General features: G+C 42.1%; 1 protein-coding gene across 3 annotated transcripts in view; it reads left to right on the forward strand.

Annotated features, from left to right (window-relative positions):
- LOC118571072 (SAP domain containing ribonucleoprotein) overlaps nucleotides 1-14,274 on the forward strand; it is a 59,230-nt gene that overhangs the window by 21,134 nt on the left and 23,822 nt on the right. For all 3 annotated transcript variants that reach the window (XR_004943287.1, XM_036169965.1, XM_036169964.1), the window contains 4 exons: nucleotides 5,210-5,261; nucleotides 7,203-7,276; nucleotides 7,724-7,752; nucleotides 13,527-13,552. Coding sequence is in view for 2 of the 3 variants with exons in the window: in XM_036169965.1 (XP_036025858.1) it covers nucleotides 5,210-5,261; nucleotides 7,203-7,276; nucleotides 7,724-7,752; nucleotides 13,527-13,552 (181 nt within the window). In the remaining variant the exon portion in view is untranslated. The remainder of the gene's footprint in view (nucleotides 1-5,209; nucleotides 5,262-7,202; nucleotides 7,277-7,723; nucleotides 7,753-13,526; nucleotides 13,553-14,274) is intronic.

A 14,274-nucleotide genomic window follows, 5' to 3' on the forward strand; every position in this document is an offset into this window, starting at 1 on the left:
TATCCAGAGGATGAATTTGTACTGGAGGATTTGCTGTATCACACAATGTGCATTTATCATTTTGGTAGATTTCTGCCAAATACTTACAAAGCTATTAGTTTCTGTCTTAGTCAGTATTCTATTACTGTGAAGAGACGCCATGACCATGTTATAAAAGAAAACATTTAATTGTGGCTTGCTTATGTTTAGAGGTTTAGTTCATTATTATCATGGCAGGAAGCATGGCAGGAAGAAAGACATTCTGCCAAGCATGTACCTACAGCCTTATGACGTATAGCCTCTGATCGGTTGACTGAGGAAGAGAAGACTAGGGCCTGGTTGACTGATGGTTCTGTACATTATGCAGGCACCACCCAGAAGTGGACAGCTGCAGCATTACAACTCCTTTCTGTGACATCCTGAAAGATACTGGCGAAGGGAAATCTTTACAGTGAGCAGAACTTGGGACAGTACACATAGTATTACAGTTTGTGTGGAAGGAGAAATGGCCAGGTGTGTGGTTGTTCACTGATTGATGGACTGTAGCCAATGGATTGGTCGGATGGTCAGGGACTTGGAAAGAGCAGGATTGGAAAATTGGTGAGAAAACATCTGGAGAAGAAGTATATGGCTAGATCTCTCCAAGTGGGCAAAGTATATGAAGACACTTGTGCCCCATGTAAGTGCTTATCAAAAGGTGACTTCTACTGAGGAGGAGTTCAGTAATCAAGTAGGGAGGATGATCCATTCTGTGGAGAGCCTCTCCTCTCTCCTCTCTCCTCTCTCCTCTCTCCTCTCTCCTCTCTCCTCTCCCAATGAGCCCATGAACAAAGTGACCATGGTGGCAGAGATGAGGGCTATGCTTGCGCTCAACAGCATGGACTTCCACTCACCAAGGCTGTCCTAGCTGCATCTGCGGCTGATTGCCAGATCTGCCAACAGAAGAGACTGACACTGAGCCCCATATATGGCACCATTCTCGGGGTGACCAGCCAGCAGTCTGGTGGCAGGTTGACTACTTTGGACCACTTCCTCTGTGGAAAAGAACATGCTTTGTTCATACTGGAGTAGATACTTATTCTGGTTATGGATTTGTCTTTCCTGCGTGTAATGAAGCCAAAATCACCATTAATGGACTTACAGAGTGCTTTTTCCACTGACATGTTTCTGACCAAGGAACTAATTTCACAGCCAGAGAAGTGCCACAGTGGACTCATGATCATGGAATCCACTGGTCTTACCATGTTCCCCACCGTTCTGAAGCAACTGGCCTAACAGAGAGATGGAGTGGACTTTGGTGTTTTGAACACACCGTTACAGTGCCAGTTCGGTGGCAGCATCTTGAGGGCTTGGTTGGGCAAGGTTTTCCAGAAGGCAGTATATGCTCTGAATCAGTGTTCAATATATGGTACTGTTTCTCCTATAGCCAGCATCTGTGGGTCCAGGAATTAAGGAGTGGAAAAGAGAATAGTTAGGCTCACCGTATCACTCCTAGTGACGCATTAGGAAAGTTTTTGATTCCTGTTCCCACAGCTCTAAATTCTATTGTCTAGAAGTTTGGTTCCATAGAAGATAGTACTCCTTCCCTCTAGGAACCATAGCAAACATTCCATTGACCTGGAATATCAGACTTCTCCTTGGTCACTTTGGACTTTTTTTTAAAAAGATTTATTTATTTATTATGTATACAGTGCTCTGTCTGCATGTATGTCTGCACTCCAGAAGAGGATACCAGATCTCATTACAGATGGTTGTGAGCCACCATGTGGTGCTGGGGATTGAACTCAGGACCTCTGGAAGATCAGCCAATGCCTCAAACTCTGAGGCGTCTCTCCAGCCCTGCTTTGGACTTTTAATGCCCTTAAATCAATAGGCTAAGAAATGAATAACAGTGTTAGGATGGGTGATAGGTCCATATTACTGTGGGGAAATTGGATTGCCTCTCCACAGTGGAGGTAAGAAGGATCATGTCTGGAGTGCAGGAGGTCCTTTAGAGCGTCTCTTGATGCACTGTGCCCTGTGATTAAAATGAACAGTCTGATCCAGACAGGATGACAAACGGTACAGACCCCTCTGGAATAAAGGGATGGGTCACTCCTTCAGGAAAAGACCCAAGACCTGCTGAAGTGCTTGCAGAGGGTGGAGGAAATACAGAATGGGTAGTAGAGGAAGGTAGTTGTAAACACCATCTAAGGCCACATGACCAGTTGCGGAAACTGAGGATTACAATTGACATGAGCGCTTTTGCTGTATTTTGTTAGAATGCATTTGTACAGATATTTGTGTCTTTTTTTCAATTTCTTTAACATCAAGAGAATATCAGTGGTTATCATATTTAAGTTGTAGATGCTAAAAGGATGTCCCTCAAGGGACATTGCCACCTATTCTTTTTTTTTTTTTGGACGCTGAGGATCGAACCCAGGGCCTTGCGCTTGCTAGGCAAGCACTCTACCACTGAGCTAAATCCCCAACCCCCTATTCTAAATTTATAATGCATTTACAATTGTACATGGGATTTATATGTTTAGGAGTTATTATGACCTGGTTCTTTTCATTTGGAAATTAATCATGATATAAGGAAATATGATTGTGTGTCAAGTTGACAAAGGGTAGATTGTAATGGCTGTTCTTGGATGTCAACTTGACTGTACCTGGAATGAACTACAGTCCAGAAATGGAGGGCACACTTGTGATCTAGATCTTGAGGCGGGAAGACACACCTTTAATCTGGGCCACACCTTCTGCTAGAAGCCTATATAAGGACAATGGAAGAAGGAAGGGTTCATTCATCCTCAGCCTGCTTGCCCCGCCTTGTCAGCACATCCATTCCTTCACTGGCATTGGAGCCTACTTCTTCAAGATTCCAGCATGTACAGATAATCAGTTGAGACACCCAGCCTCGTGGAACTGAGCAACTACTAGATTCTTTGACTTTGTGTTCATAGCTGGCGACTGTTGGATTAGTTGGACTGCAGCCTGTAAGTCTTTCCAATAAATTCTGTATATACATGTAAGAGAAAGAGGGACTTTCATCCCATAAGTTCTGTTACTCTCAAGAACCCTGACTAATACATTAGGGGAATGCTTTTTGTATGTGACTAGATAGAGAAATTAGTCAATGAAGAATGGAAATTTCTCATGAATCCTGTGAGGATGTAATTGTATTTATTGCCTGATTTTTGTGTCTAAAGGAATTGGTATATAATATGAGGAAGTTCCCTCTTGGGTTCCCTTTCTGCTCTGAGGTCTACTGTAATGATTGTTTTTCAAGATGTGAACATGGAGGCTGAGATTGTAATTTAGTTGGTGTGGTGTTTGCCTCATATATTCAGAGCCCTGGGTTCAGTCCCCAGCAGTGTGTAAAGCTAGATGCAGTGTTGCATGTTTATAATCCCAGTGAGAGGTGGAGGCAGAAGGATCAGAGGTCAATGTCATCCTTGGTTACTTGAGAAATTGTCTCAAAAACAACAAAAGACAAACCAGATGAGAATGTGGAAGTCAACTACCCTGAAGGTGACGGGGAAGACGGCTTCTGCCTTCCTCTGCCTTCCAAGCCTTGGGATTTTTTTTGGGGGGGGAGGGGGTTTCGAGACAGGGTTTCTCTGTGTAGCTTTGCGCCTTTCCTGGATCTCACTCTGTAGACCAGGCTGGCCTCAGCTCACAGAGATCCGCCTGCCTCTGCCTCCCAAGTGCCGGGATTAAAGGCGTGTGCCACCACCGCCCGGCAAGCCTTGGGATTTAAAAGATGTTTGCCACCATATTTGGCTTTTGCCCCTCTATCTTAATGCAGAAAAAAGTCACAGAGGTTTGTTTTATTTGAAGTCTAATTTCATTAAAAGTACTGTTGGGCCTAATGGCTCATGCCTTTTTTTGGTTTGTTTTTGAGTCAGGGTCTCTCTATGTAGATCTGGCTACCCTGAAATTTGGTATATAAACCAGTCTGGCTTGAACTCACAGAGATCCTCTTGCCTCTGCCTCTCAAATGCAGGACTTAAAGGTGTGTGCCACCATGTCTGGCTGTGGCTATGCTCCTAATCCCAACATTTAGGAAGCAGAGGGGGCAGATCAAGGCCAGCCAAGTCTCTATGGGAAATTACAGGCCAAGCCAGGGTTACAAGATGAGGCCCTGTCTTAAAAAGAGAAGTAGGGGAGTGTGTAGTGCACATCTGTAATGAGAGGTAGAGGCAAGAGGATTAGGAGTTTGAAGATAGCTTTGACCTCATGGGAGAAACCATGTCTCAGACAACAGCAATGAAAAGATGGAGAGTTGGTAAAATTTCTTTAAACAGTATGAATATTTCTGGGCTGATCTGAATCCTTTATATATCCAAAAGGAAATCTCTTTACATCATCTTTGGTCTGAAGTTACATGTAAAACAGCACTCCTCCCCACCCCACCCCCAGTCAAGGCTGTTAAATATTGTAGGACGTAGTTTTGGTCAGCAGGGGGCATCCATTGCTTGCCTGTTGGTCCGAGGACCTCCAACAAAAGGATGGAGGACAGAGTCAGGTCCTATTCCAGAATTGCTTCCTCTGAAAATGTCATTAAACCATTACTACCTTTCAGGGCATCAAATGGGAAAAGTGTTGAGGATATTGGAACAAAAGCTGCCCATGTCTCTCAGTAAGGGACTTAATGAGACTGGTTATGACCCGTGGTTTTATGGGAGTTGTTTGTTGGGGAGTTAATGCCCTTCCATTTATCCTGGGGACTTCCGAACTTTGTCTCCTGCCCCTGTGGTCCCCTTCTTTTGTTTTCTCTTAAACCTTTTGACCAGTAACTCGTCATGTTTTCCTGATTCAACACCCGCCGTCCCCTTAGCCCTCTCCCTCCACTTCCTGTGGCAGCGGGGACTTAGACAAGGGTGAAATGTGTCATGAAAGTTGAGAGCTTCTGTTTAATTGAAGGCTGGAGAGAGGGTTCAAAAGTAACTGTAAAGTTCCTAAAAGCAAATGGAATGATTTAGTCCCTTTAGCCCAGTATATTTAGCCTGACTTCTTTGCCAATTACTTTCTTACATCTTAGTTAAAGTAGCTTAGTTTTAATTTTTTTCCTCTCAGACGAAGTTCAAGGAACCAGAGTTCTTATGGACTTTGTGTTTACCACTCTTTAATCTAAAGAAACATTATGGGGCAGAGGACGTGACTCGGGTGAATTCTTATACATTTCTAAGGTTTTAATTTAAAACAGCAGTTTTTTGATTTTTAAAAAAAATCTGTCTTTTCCCAGGGCATCGGAAAAGAAGGTGGTAAAAATCACATCTGGAATCCCTCAGACGGAAGTAAGTGTTCTTTTCAGTAACCATCCCTCTCATTCTTTTTTTAAATATTTATTAGGGTGGGCGTGCGTGCGTGCGTGCGTGAATGCCATGGTACGCATGCGGAGGTCAGAGGACAGTTTTCTAGAGTCAGTTCTAGCCTTCCACTTTGTTGAGGTAGGGGTCTCTCTCTCTTTTAAAGACATTTTTAAAAATTGCCTTTTATTTATCTATTGGTTGTGTGGATGGGTGGGTGGGTCAGAGGACAAGTTGGGGGAGGTGGTTCTCTTCTAGCATGTGGGTTGCAGAGACCAAACTTATCTCCCTGGCATCGTCTGGCCTCTTGTCTCCGCTGCTGTGTTGTGTGCCCCAGGCTGACTAGCCCAGAGCTTCCAGCAGATACCTACCATCTTGCGACAGGAGCGTTTGGTTTGCAGATGTGTACCAGCACATGTGGCTGTTTACATGGTTCTGTGTGGTTTTGGTTTTGTTTTTAATATGGGTTCTGGGGCATTCTAGCTCAGGTTTTTAAGACTTACACAGCATGCACCTTTACCCACTGAGTCCCCCATCTCCCCCACCCCCAAACAGGGTAGGGTTTCTCTGTGTAGCTTTGGAGCTTGTCCTGGAACTCGCTTTGTACATCAGGCTGGCTTCATAGAGATCTACCTGGCTCTGCCTCCCGAGGCTGGAATTAAAGGCACGGGCCACCACTGCCTGGCTATTTTTGTTTGTTTGTTTGTTTTTTGAAACAGCATCTTACTGTGTAGCTTAAGCTGGCCCCAAATATAATCTTTACACTTCAACCTCCCAGGTGCTAGGATTCTAGGTACATGTCAGTGTGCCTGGCCATCATTTTTTAACCCTTTCTTCTAGCTACATCATTTAAAAATTTTCATTTTGGTCTATTAAGTTGGCTTTGTAGGTGAAGGTACCTGTGGCTAAAGCGACAACCTGAGTTTGATCCCCTGGAACGATATGTTAGAAGGGAGCAAGCGAGTTACATATGTTGTAGGTAGATGCCTACATCCGTGCATGCACACAAAATTAAAAATAAATAAATGTAAAAAATTTAATAATAGGCAAATTCAGTGTTGACAATTGATGTTTCTTTCTGCACCTACTCAGGAAAGTGTTTGGGCTGGCAGGGTGAGCAGGTACCTTAAAACTGTCATCTATTACATATACCACTGTGGTCTTAATAGTGACTTCACAGGGATAGGATTAGAGTTTGAGAAGTTAGGTCTTGGAAAAGTAGCGATGGTAGATGTTCCCTTTAAATAGTTAGTAGCTGGTAAGGGTGAAATTTCTTTGGATTCTTATTTCAAGATGTATGAAAACAGGTTTCATTTGAGATCTTATGTTAAGCTTTGTATTTTCAAAGTAGAGGGGTTTTTTTTTTTGTTTGTTTGGTTTGGTTTTTTGAGATAGTGTTTCTCTGTGTCACCCTGGCTGTCCTGGAGCTCACTCTGTAGACCAGGTTGGCCTTGAACTCACAGAGATCCACCTGCCTCTGCCTCCCGAGTGCTGGGATTAAAGACGTGCGCCACTACTGCCCTGCTCAGAGCAGAAATTTATTTATTTTAGAATCCAGTCAAGTAGTGTTTTTTTAACTTTTAGATGACTTCTACTAGAACCAAGATGTGTCTTTGATCTTTTTCACAAGGCAACCAAATATAACTTTTGGGTTTGTAGGTTTGTGTAGAATTACTCTTTTTTGTTTTGTTTTGTTTTTGAGAATGTGAATGTAATAATAGGGGTGTGTGTGTGTGTGTGTGTGTGTGTGTGTGTGTGTGTGTGTGTTTGCTTGCTTTCTGGAAACAGTTGTTGTATTAAGCCTAAGAAGGGATACTACCTGATACGGTCTCAGGTAGTCAGTGTGTTTTCAGTTAGACCTTAAGAAATGACGCTAACCAACTTCTTTTTAAATGAGACATTTCTCTATTTTGCTCTGTCATCACTTAGAGAATGCAGAAGAGGGCTGAACGATTCAATGTCCCCGTGAGCTTGGAGAGTAAGAAGGCGGCGCGGGCAGCTAGGTGAGTGTCTCTAGCCCTTTGGGCACAGGGTGGAGATGTTAAGTGTGCAGGAGGTCAGATCTTTGTTTCTAGATATAATTGTTGACTTTAAGTGGAGCAGTTTTCTCATTAAAATTAATGAGTACAGTTTGGGCCATAGTCAGAACATTTCTGCTGATTTGAATATAATCGCTGTGCACTGGGTTTTGTCGTCATGGTCAGGGTTTTTATAATAGGTAAAAGTCAGGAACAGACAGCTGCTCTTGAGTCTGAGGACTTTTAGTGGACTCTTGGACTCTTGGTGAGAAGGAGAGTAAACTGAACCTCTTTCATGGGGTTGTTAGAATTAGCTAATGATTGCAAAGTTTGAGATCACAAGGAAGAAGTGTCATGTACCCTTGACACGGACACAGACAACTAAGAGTGTGAACAGCTTCCTAAAATTTAGCTTGTCTTTTCTTCCTACAGGTTTGGAATTTCTTCTGTTCCAACAAAAGGTGAGAATACAGAGGTTCTTCTGAGAAAATTTACATTCTTTATTTTCTGAGACTAGATTTCATTCCTCAAATTAAAGTACATTTGTTAGCTCTAGAAGCCTTTTAGGAGTTAATAGCATTTGCACCCTTAAGACCTTAGAAATAATTAAGAGAAGGTTCTGAGATTATGATAGAGGAGATCTTACCATTTGTTTTCCTCTTCTAGGACATCTGAGAAATTTCCAGTGTTTTGTTTACCTTTTTTTGTGTTTTATTAGCATAAAGTTATTGTGTTCTTTTTCAGGGTTCTGAGCTAACATAAGTACTAAAAGTGAAGGAGACTCTATGTAACATCACAATTTTACTTTTAAGAGCTTAACAAAGAAGTGATCTTTGATGTACTTAGACTTAGCCATGAGACTTATGTTAGCATCACCTATATTGATCAATAATTGGAAAAAATATATCTAATATAGGATTAATTAAGTGTATACTCTAGTATAGTAGACTATGTAAAATGTTAAAATGCGGGGCTGGAGAGATGGCTTAGAGGTTAGGAGCACCGACTGCTCTTCCAGAGGTCCTGAGTTCAATTCCCAGCACCCACATGGTGGCTCACAACCATCTGTAATGAGATCTGGCGCCCTCTTCTGTATACATAATAAGTAAGTAAATCTTAAAAAAAAAAAAAAAAAAAAGTTAAAATGCTATTTTAAGGGCTGAAGAGGTGGCTCAGGAGGTAAAGTGCTTGAGGAGAGTTTGCGCCCCAGAACTCAGATTTAAAAAACAGCAAAATATGGTGGTGTGTGCTTATAATCCTAGGGCTGAGCAGGCTGGGGAGGGGGCGGCGACACGACACACCTTCTGGCGTGCCAACCTACCTAATTGGTGAACTCTAGGCCAGTGAGAGACCCATCTCAACCAAACAAAGTGGACAGGGCCTGAGGAACCATGCCTGAGACTGTCCTCTGGCCTCCCATATACACACAAAATATGATATTTTAAGGTAGGGTATAGCAGTATATTCCTGCAATTCTAGCACTGAGACTGAGACAAGAGAATTGCTAGTTGAAATCCAGCCGTAGCTATGTAGTTAAAAAAAAAAAAAAAAAAAAAAAAAAAAACTGACTGGGCGGTGGTGGCGCACACTTTTAATCCTAGCACTTGGAAGGCAGAGCCAGGTGGATCTCTGTGAGTTCGAGGACAGCCTGGGCTACAGAGTGAGTTCCAGGAAAGGCTCCAGCTCTAAAGCCACACAGAGAAACCCTGTCTCAAAAAACTAAAAAAAAAAAAAAAAAAAAAGGTCTTAACTGAGGGGTGGTGGTGCACACCTTTAGTCTTGGGAGGCAGAAGCAGGTGGATCTCTGAGTTCAAGGCCGACCTAGCCTAGAGTTCCAGGACAGCCAGGACTACACAGAGAAACCCTATCTTGGGGAAAAAAAATGGGGTGGGTGTGGGGGCTGTCTTTAAAAAAGAAGGGCCTAGTGGCTGGATGTGTAGCTCAGTTTGTAAGGTACTTGCCTGGCATGCAGGAGGCCCTGGTTTTGAGCCCTAGTGCTATGTAAAGCAGGCGTTATGGTGCTTGCCTGAATACTAGCATCTGGATAGGTAGTGGAGGCTCAAGGGTCAAGTTCATGTCATCAGTAGCTACATAGAGTGTTTGAGGTCAGCTCTGCATGGGACTCTCCCAAAACACTCTAGGTGCGGGAATGGAGCCCAGTGGAAGAATGCTTGCCTAGCATAAGCAAGGCCCTAGGTTTGATCCTTAAAACCTGCCCTCCTCAGAGGTATCAAATATCAACTAGAAAGAGAAATGAAAAGGCAGGTTCTATAATTATATTACCAAACATGTTACTGTTTTATTTATAAAAGAGACAGTATATGGACATGAAGAAAAGTTCAGAAGGATATACACTGATTTATTTGTATTAATCAGGTCATGTTACTGGAATTTTGAATGACTTTTTGCTTTTTTTTTAAATCCATACAATAAATGTTATTTTTTAAAAAGAAAATAATAAGAGGGAAAGTTACATATATGTGTGTGTGTATACATATATATATTCTCTATGTAACTCTGACTGACCTGAAACACTGTAGACCAGGCTGGCCTCGAACTCAGAATCCGCCTGCCTCTGCCTCCTAAGTGCTGGGATTCCAGGCGTGCGCCACCTCACATGGCTTCAAAGTTGTGTCTTAGAAAAGAATGTTGCTTCAATTCAGTCCCATCATCTTGTGTTCTTTCGGTAACTTCATGTCTTGAGAAAATATGTCCCAAAGAGGTCGGGTTGCTACACTTGCAGAAACACCAAGGCTGGGAGCATAACCCTGGGTTTGTTCCCAGCACTTTAAAACAGAATAAGAAAAATCCTGGCTGCCGTCACTAATACATTAGAAGTAACATGTTGACTGCATTAAAAGAGACCCAGTAGAATTGGGGTGGGCACTACAGAGGTGACTAAAGGTGATGCTTTCGGATGAGGAAAATAAAAGCAGAAATTAAGTGAGACCTGTAATCCTAGCACCTGGGAGGCTGAAGCAGAGTCGCCGGAAGTCAAGGCCAACCTGAAGATTTACAGGGAGACTCTGTCTAAAACTTCAAAGCTGGTTGTGGCGGTGCACGCCTTTGAGCCCAGTACTGGGAGGCAGAGGTAGACCCATCTTTCTGAGTTCCAGGATAGCCTGGGCTATGTAGAGAGACCCTGTCTCAAAACACCACAAAAACAAAAGAAAACAAAAAACAATTCTTATCTGTAACCCCCAAAAGGCTAAAATTAATCTGAAAAGGAAACTTGGTCAATAATGTAATATATAAGTAACATTTGCAGTGTTATTTATAAATTCTGACATTAGAAATACAGAATAAGCCAAGCAATGATGGCACACACCTTTAATCCCACCCAGCACTGGGGAGGCAGAGGCAGGAGGATCTCTAAATTTGAGTCTAGCCTGGTCAATAGAGCAAGTTTCAGGACAGCCAGGGATACACAGAGAAACCCTATCTCGAAAAACAAACAAACAAACAAACTATAGAATGACTCTTAGAAGAATTTAGGAAATGTGCAAGGAAATATTTTTTGAACCAGAGCATAAGACAGACACTTAATAATTCATATATATTTGAATGTCTACAGTGGGGAGCTGGGGAACTCCTTATGAAAAATAAAGGTTAGTTGAAAGTTTAAGTTTTGTTGTGGCTGGGCGGTGATGGCGCATGCCTTTAATCCCAGCACTCGGGAGGCAGAGCCAGGCAGATCTCTGTGAGTTCGAGGCCAGCCTGGACTACCAAGTGAGTTCCAGGAAAAGGCGAAAAGCTACACAGAGAAACCCTGCCTCGAAAAACCAAAAATAAATAAATAAATAAATAAGAAAGAAAGAAAGAAAGGAAGGAAGGAAGGAAGGAAGGAAGGAAGGAAGGAAGAAAGAAAGAAAAAGTTTTGTTGTGGGATTGGAGCTGAGGATCGAACCCAGGGCCTTGCGCTTGCTAGGCAAGCTCTCTACCACTGAGCTAAATCCCCAACCCCAATAGAAAGTCTTTATTGGGCTGGAGAGATGGCTCAGTGGTTAAAAGCACTGACTGGTCTTCCAGAGTACCCGGGTTCAGTTCCCAACACTCACATGACAGTTCATAACTGTCTGTAACTCCAGTTCCAGGGGACCCAACACCCTCATACAGACATACATGCAAGCAAAACACCAATGCACATAAAATTAAAAATAAATAAAAAATAAAGCCTTTGCTGGTGAATACACACTTGGTGTTTTGGATCCCAGTGTATCCCTAAGCCTTTCCCAGGGTGAGCTTTTATGCACAAAAACCATGTCCTTGGTTGACATACTTCAGTTAACAAGAACAGTTAACTAGGAGTAGAAAGAACTTCAGAAGCCAAAAAGCGAAGTTAGTACATTTAGAGACTATGGAATTTGATGGATTAGGCCTTTGTTTTAGTTTTGGCAGGTGATGTAGTCTATGTTTTACAGCCTGAATGGTACTTCCATCCTGGAGTCAGTTGTGCTAAGGTCTCAGGGCTTACTAAGATCTTGGGCCCCGTTACAGTTTGGAACAAATAATTATCACTGAGTATAGTGGTACCTACCTGTAATCCCAGCTCTTGAGGGTGGAAAAGTGGATGAAGGAGGATTTGGGGTTCAGGGCCATTCTCTGCTATATAAATACGATATTAGTTACTTTTCTGTTGATGTAGCAAAACGTCATGATGAGGGGCAACTTGAGGAAGAGAAAGTTTATTTTGACTTACGGTTCCAGAAGGATAGGAGTCCATGGTGGTGGAGCAGAGGCATGGTGGCAGGAACAGGAAGCTGAGAGCTCACATCTTGAAACAGGCACAAAGCACCGAGGGTAAACTAGAAATAGGCAAGGCTTTTCCTCTAGTGACGCATCCTTCAGCAGGGCCACCTTCCTGAACCTCCTTATACCTCTAGTGATGCATCCTTCAGCAGGGCCACCTTCCTGAACCTTCTTATACCTCTAGTGATGCATCCTTCAGCAGGGCCACCTTCCCGAACCTCCTTACACTACTACCAGCTGGGGACCAGGCACCTATTCAAATGCTCAAGTTTTTGGGTGACATTTCTCTTTCAAATCATCATAAATACATAAGTATGTAATTCATTAGAGTTTTTTAGTTTATTCACATTACAGTGAATCTGATATTTACTACCCACAAAAGAAATTTTGTACCTATTACCAGTTATTCATTCCCTCTTCTACCTTAGTGTTTAGTCAACTACTGATGTTTATTTCCATTTATAAATTTAGCTTCACACAGATGGAAGCATGTATGATATGTGATCTTTGTAATTAGCATCTAGTATAGTACTTAAATTTTTTTTTTATTGTTTTTGAGACAGAATTTCACTTTGTACCTCTGGATGGACTCAGACTTGCTGTGTAGCTTACTTAGGCTGGTCTCAGATTTACGATCTTTCTCCTTTAGCCTCTCAAATGCTAAAATTACAAATCTGCGTCACTGGGCCTGTTCTGTATGTCTTTTTTTTTGGTTTTGTTTTTCTTTCTGTTTTTGTTTTCAAGACAGGGTTTCTCTGTGTATCCCTGGCTGTCCTAGAACTGCCTCTGTAGACTAGAGTGGCTTCGAAGTCAGAGATCTGCCTGCCTCTGCCTCCCAAGTGCTGGGATTAAAGGCGTGCACCACCACTGCCAGGCGTGTATGTCTTATCTCTTTGTGTGTATAAATGGTGCTTTGCCACTGAACATTCTCAATCTAACGTGTTTCTAAGATTGATATTAAAGAATATTTCATTCATTTTATTGTTTATAGTATATTCCACTATATGTATATGCCCCATTTTATTTAACCAGTTATCAGTTGATAGTAGCTTATTGTTTTCACTATTTATCTGATACAATTAATGATGCTGTGAGTATTTGTAAGTTTTTGTATGGATGTATGTTTTTCAAATTTTTGAACCCATGTCTAGATGATAACTTACATGGGGTTGGTTCTCTTCTTCACCTTGGCTTGGACTCTGGGGATAAACTGCCAGGCTTGTGGAGCAAACACCTTTACTTGCTGAGCCATCTCACCAGCCCCAGTGTCTGATTCTTAATAACCACAGAACAATCTGTGGAAGTAATTTAAATTCTGTTTGTAGGTATTGTTGTTCTTTGAATCAATTAATTAAAATTTTGAGACAAGGTCTCATGTATGTCTAAAGGTCTTTTATCCTGTGTATTATGTTTATGCTCTTGATTTGATTTGAAGATTTAATTTATGAGTTAACAATATTAAATAACTAAACATTTTTCCCCTTAGGTCTGCCATCTGACACCAAGCCTATGGTATGAAATCTTTTAAAATCTCTTGCAAGCCAATCTCAATCCTGTGCAGTTTTCAAGATAGAATCTCTTTGTCAGATTAGAAGAGACTGAGGTCATGGGTTTGGTGACGTTTCAGTATAGCGTGCCTTGAATTTTAAGTATTTGAAGTCTGGGAAAGATAGAAAAATTGCCACATCTTCAAGTTACTATAGATAACCTTCTTTCCTACCAGCCATCACTTTGAAAGGATAAGTAGATTTTTGTTACCTAAGGATAACTCTTTGGTTTTATGACCCTGAAGTTTTAGGCCTTACATCTTTTGGTAACGCCTAATTTTTTCAAATTAATGAATTAATTTTGTTTCTTTGAGACAGGGTCTCTCTGTGTAGTCCTGGCTATCCCGTAGACCTCAGAGATCTACTTGCCTCTGCCTCCCAAGTACTGAGATTAAAATTTTTTTTAAGATTTGTTTTTGGAGAGGGGCATGCCACTGTGTGTGTGTGTGTGTGTGTGTGTGTGTGTGTGTGTGTGTGTGTGTGTGTGTGTGGTGATTAGAGGACAGTGTGGTGGAGTTGGTTCTCTTCTTCACCTTGACTTGGGTTCTGGGGATAAACTGCTAGGCTTGTGGAGCAAACACCTTTATCTGCTGAGCCATCTCATCAGCACCAATGTCTGATCCTTTTTTGGGGGTGGGGGGTTGAGACAGGGTTTCTCTGTGTAGTGTTGGTGCCGTCCTAGATCTT

This window comes from Onychomys torridus, chromosome 20, assembly GCF_903995425.1.
Source record: "Onychomys torridus chromosome 20, mOncTor1.1, whole genome shotgun sequence".
NCBI lineage: Eukaryota > Metazoa > Chordata > Mammalia > Rodentia > Cricetidae > Onychomys > Onychomys torridus.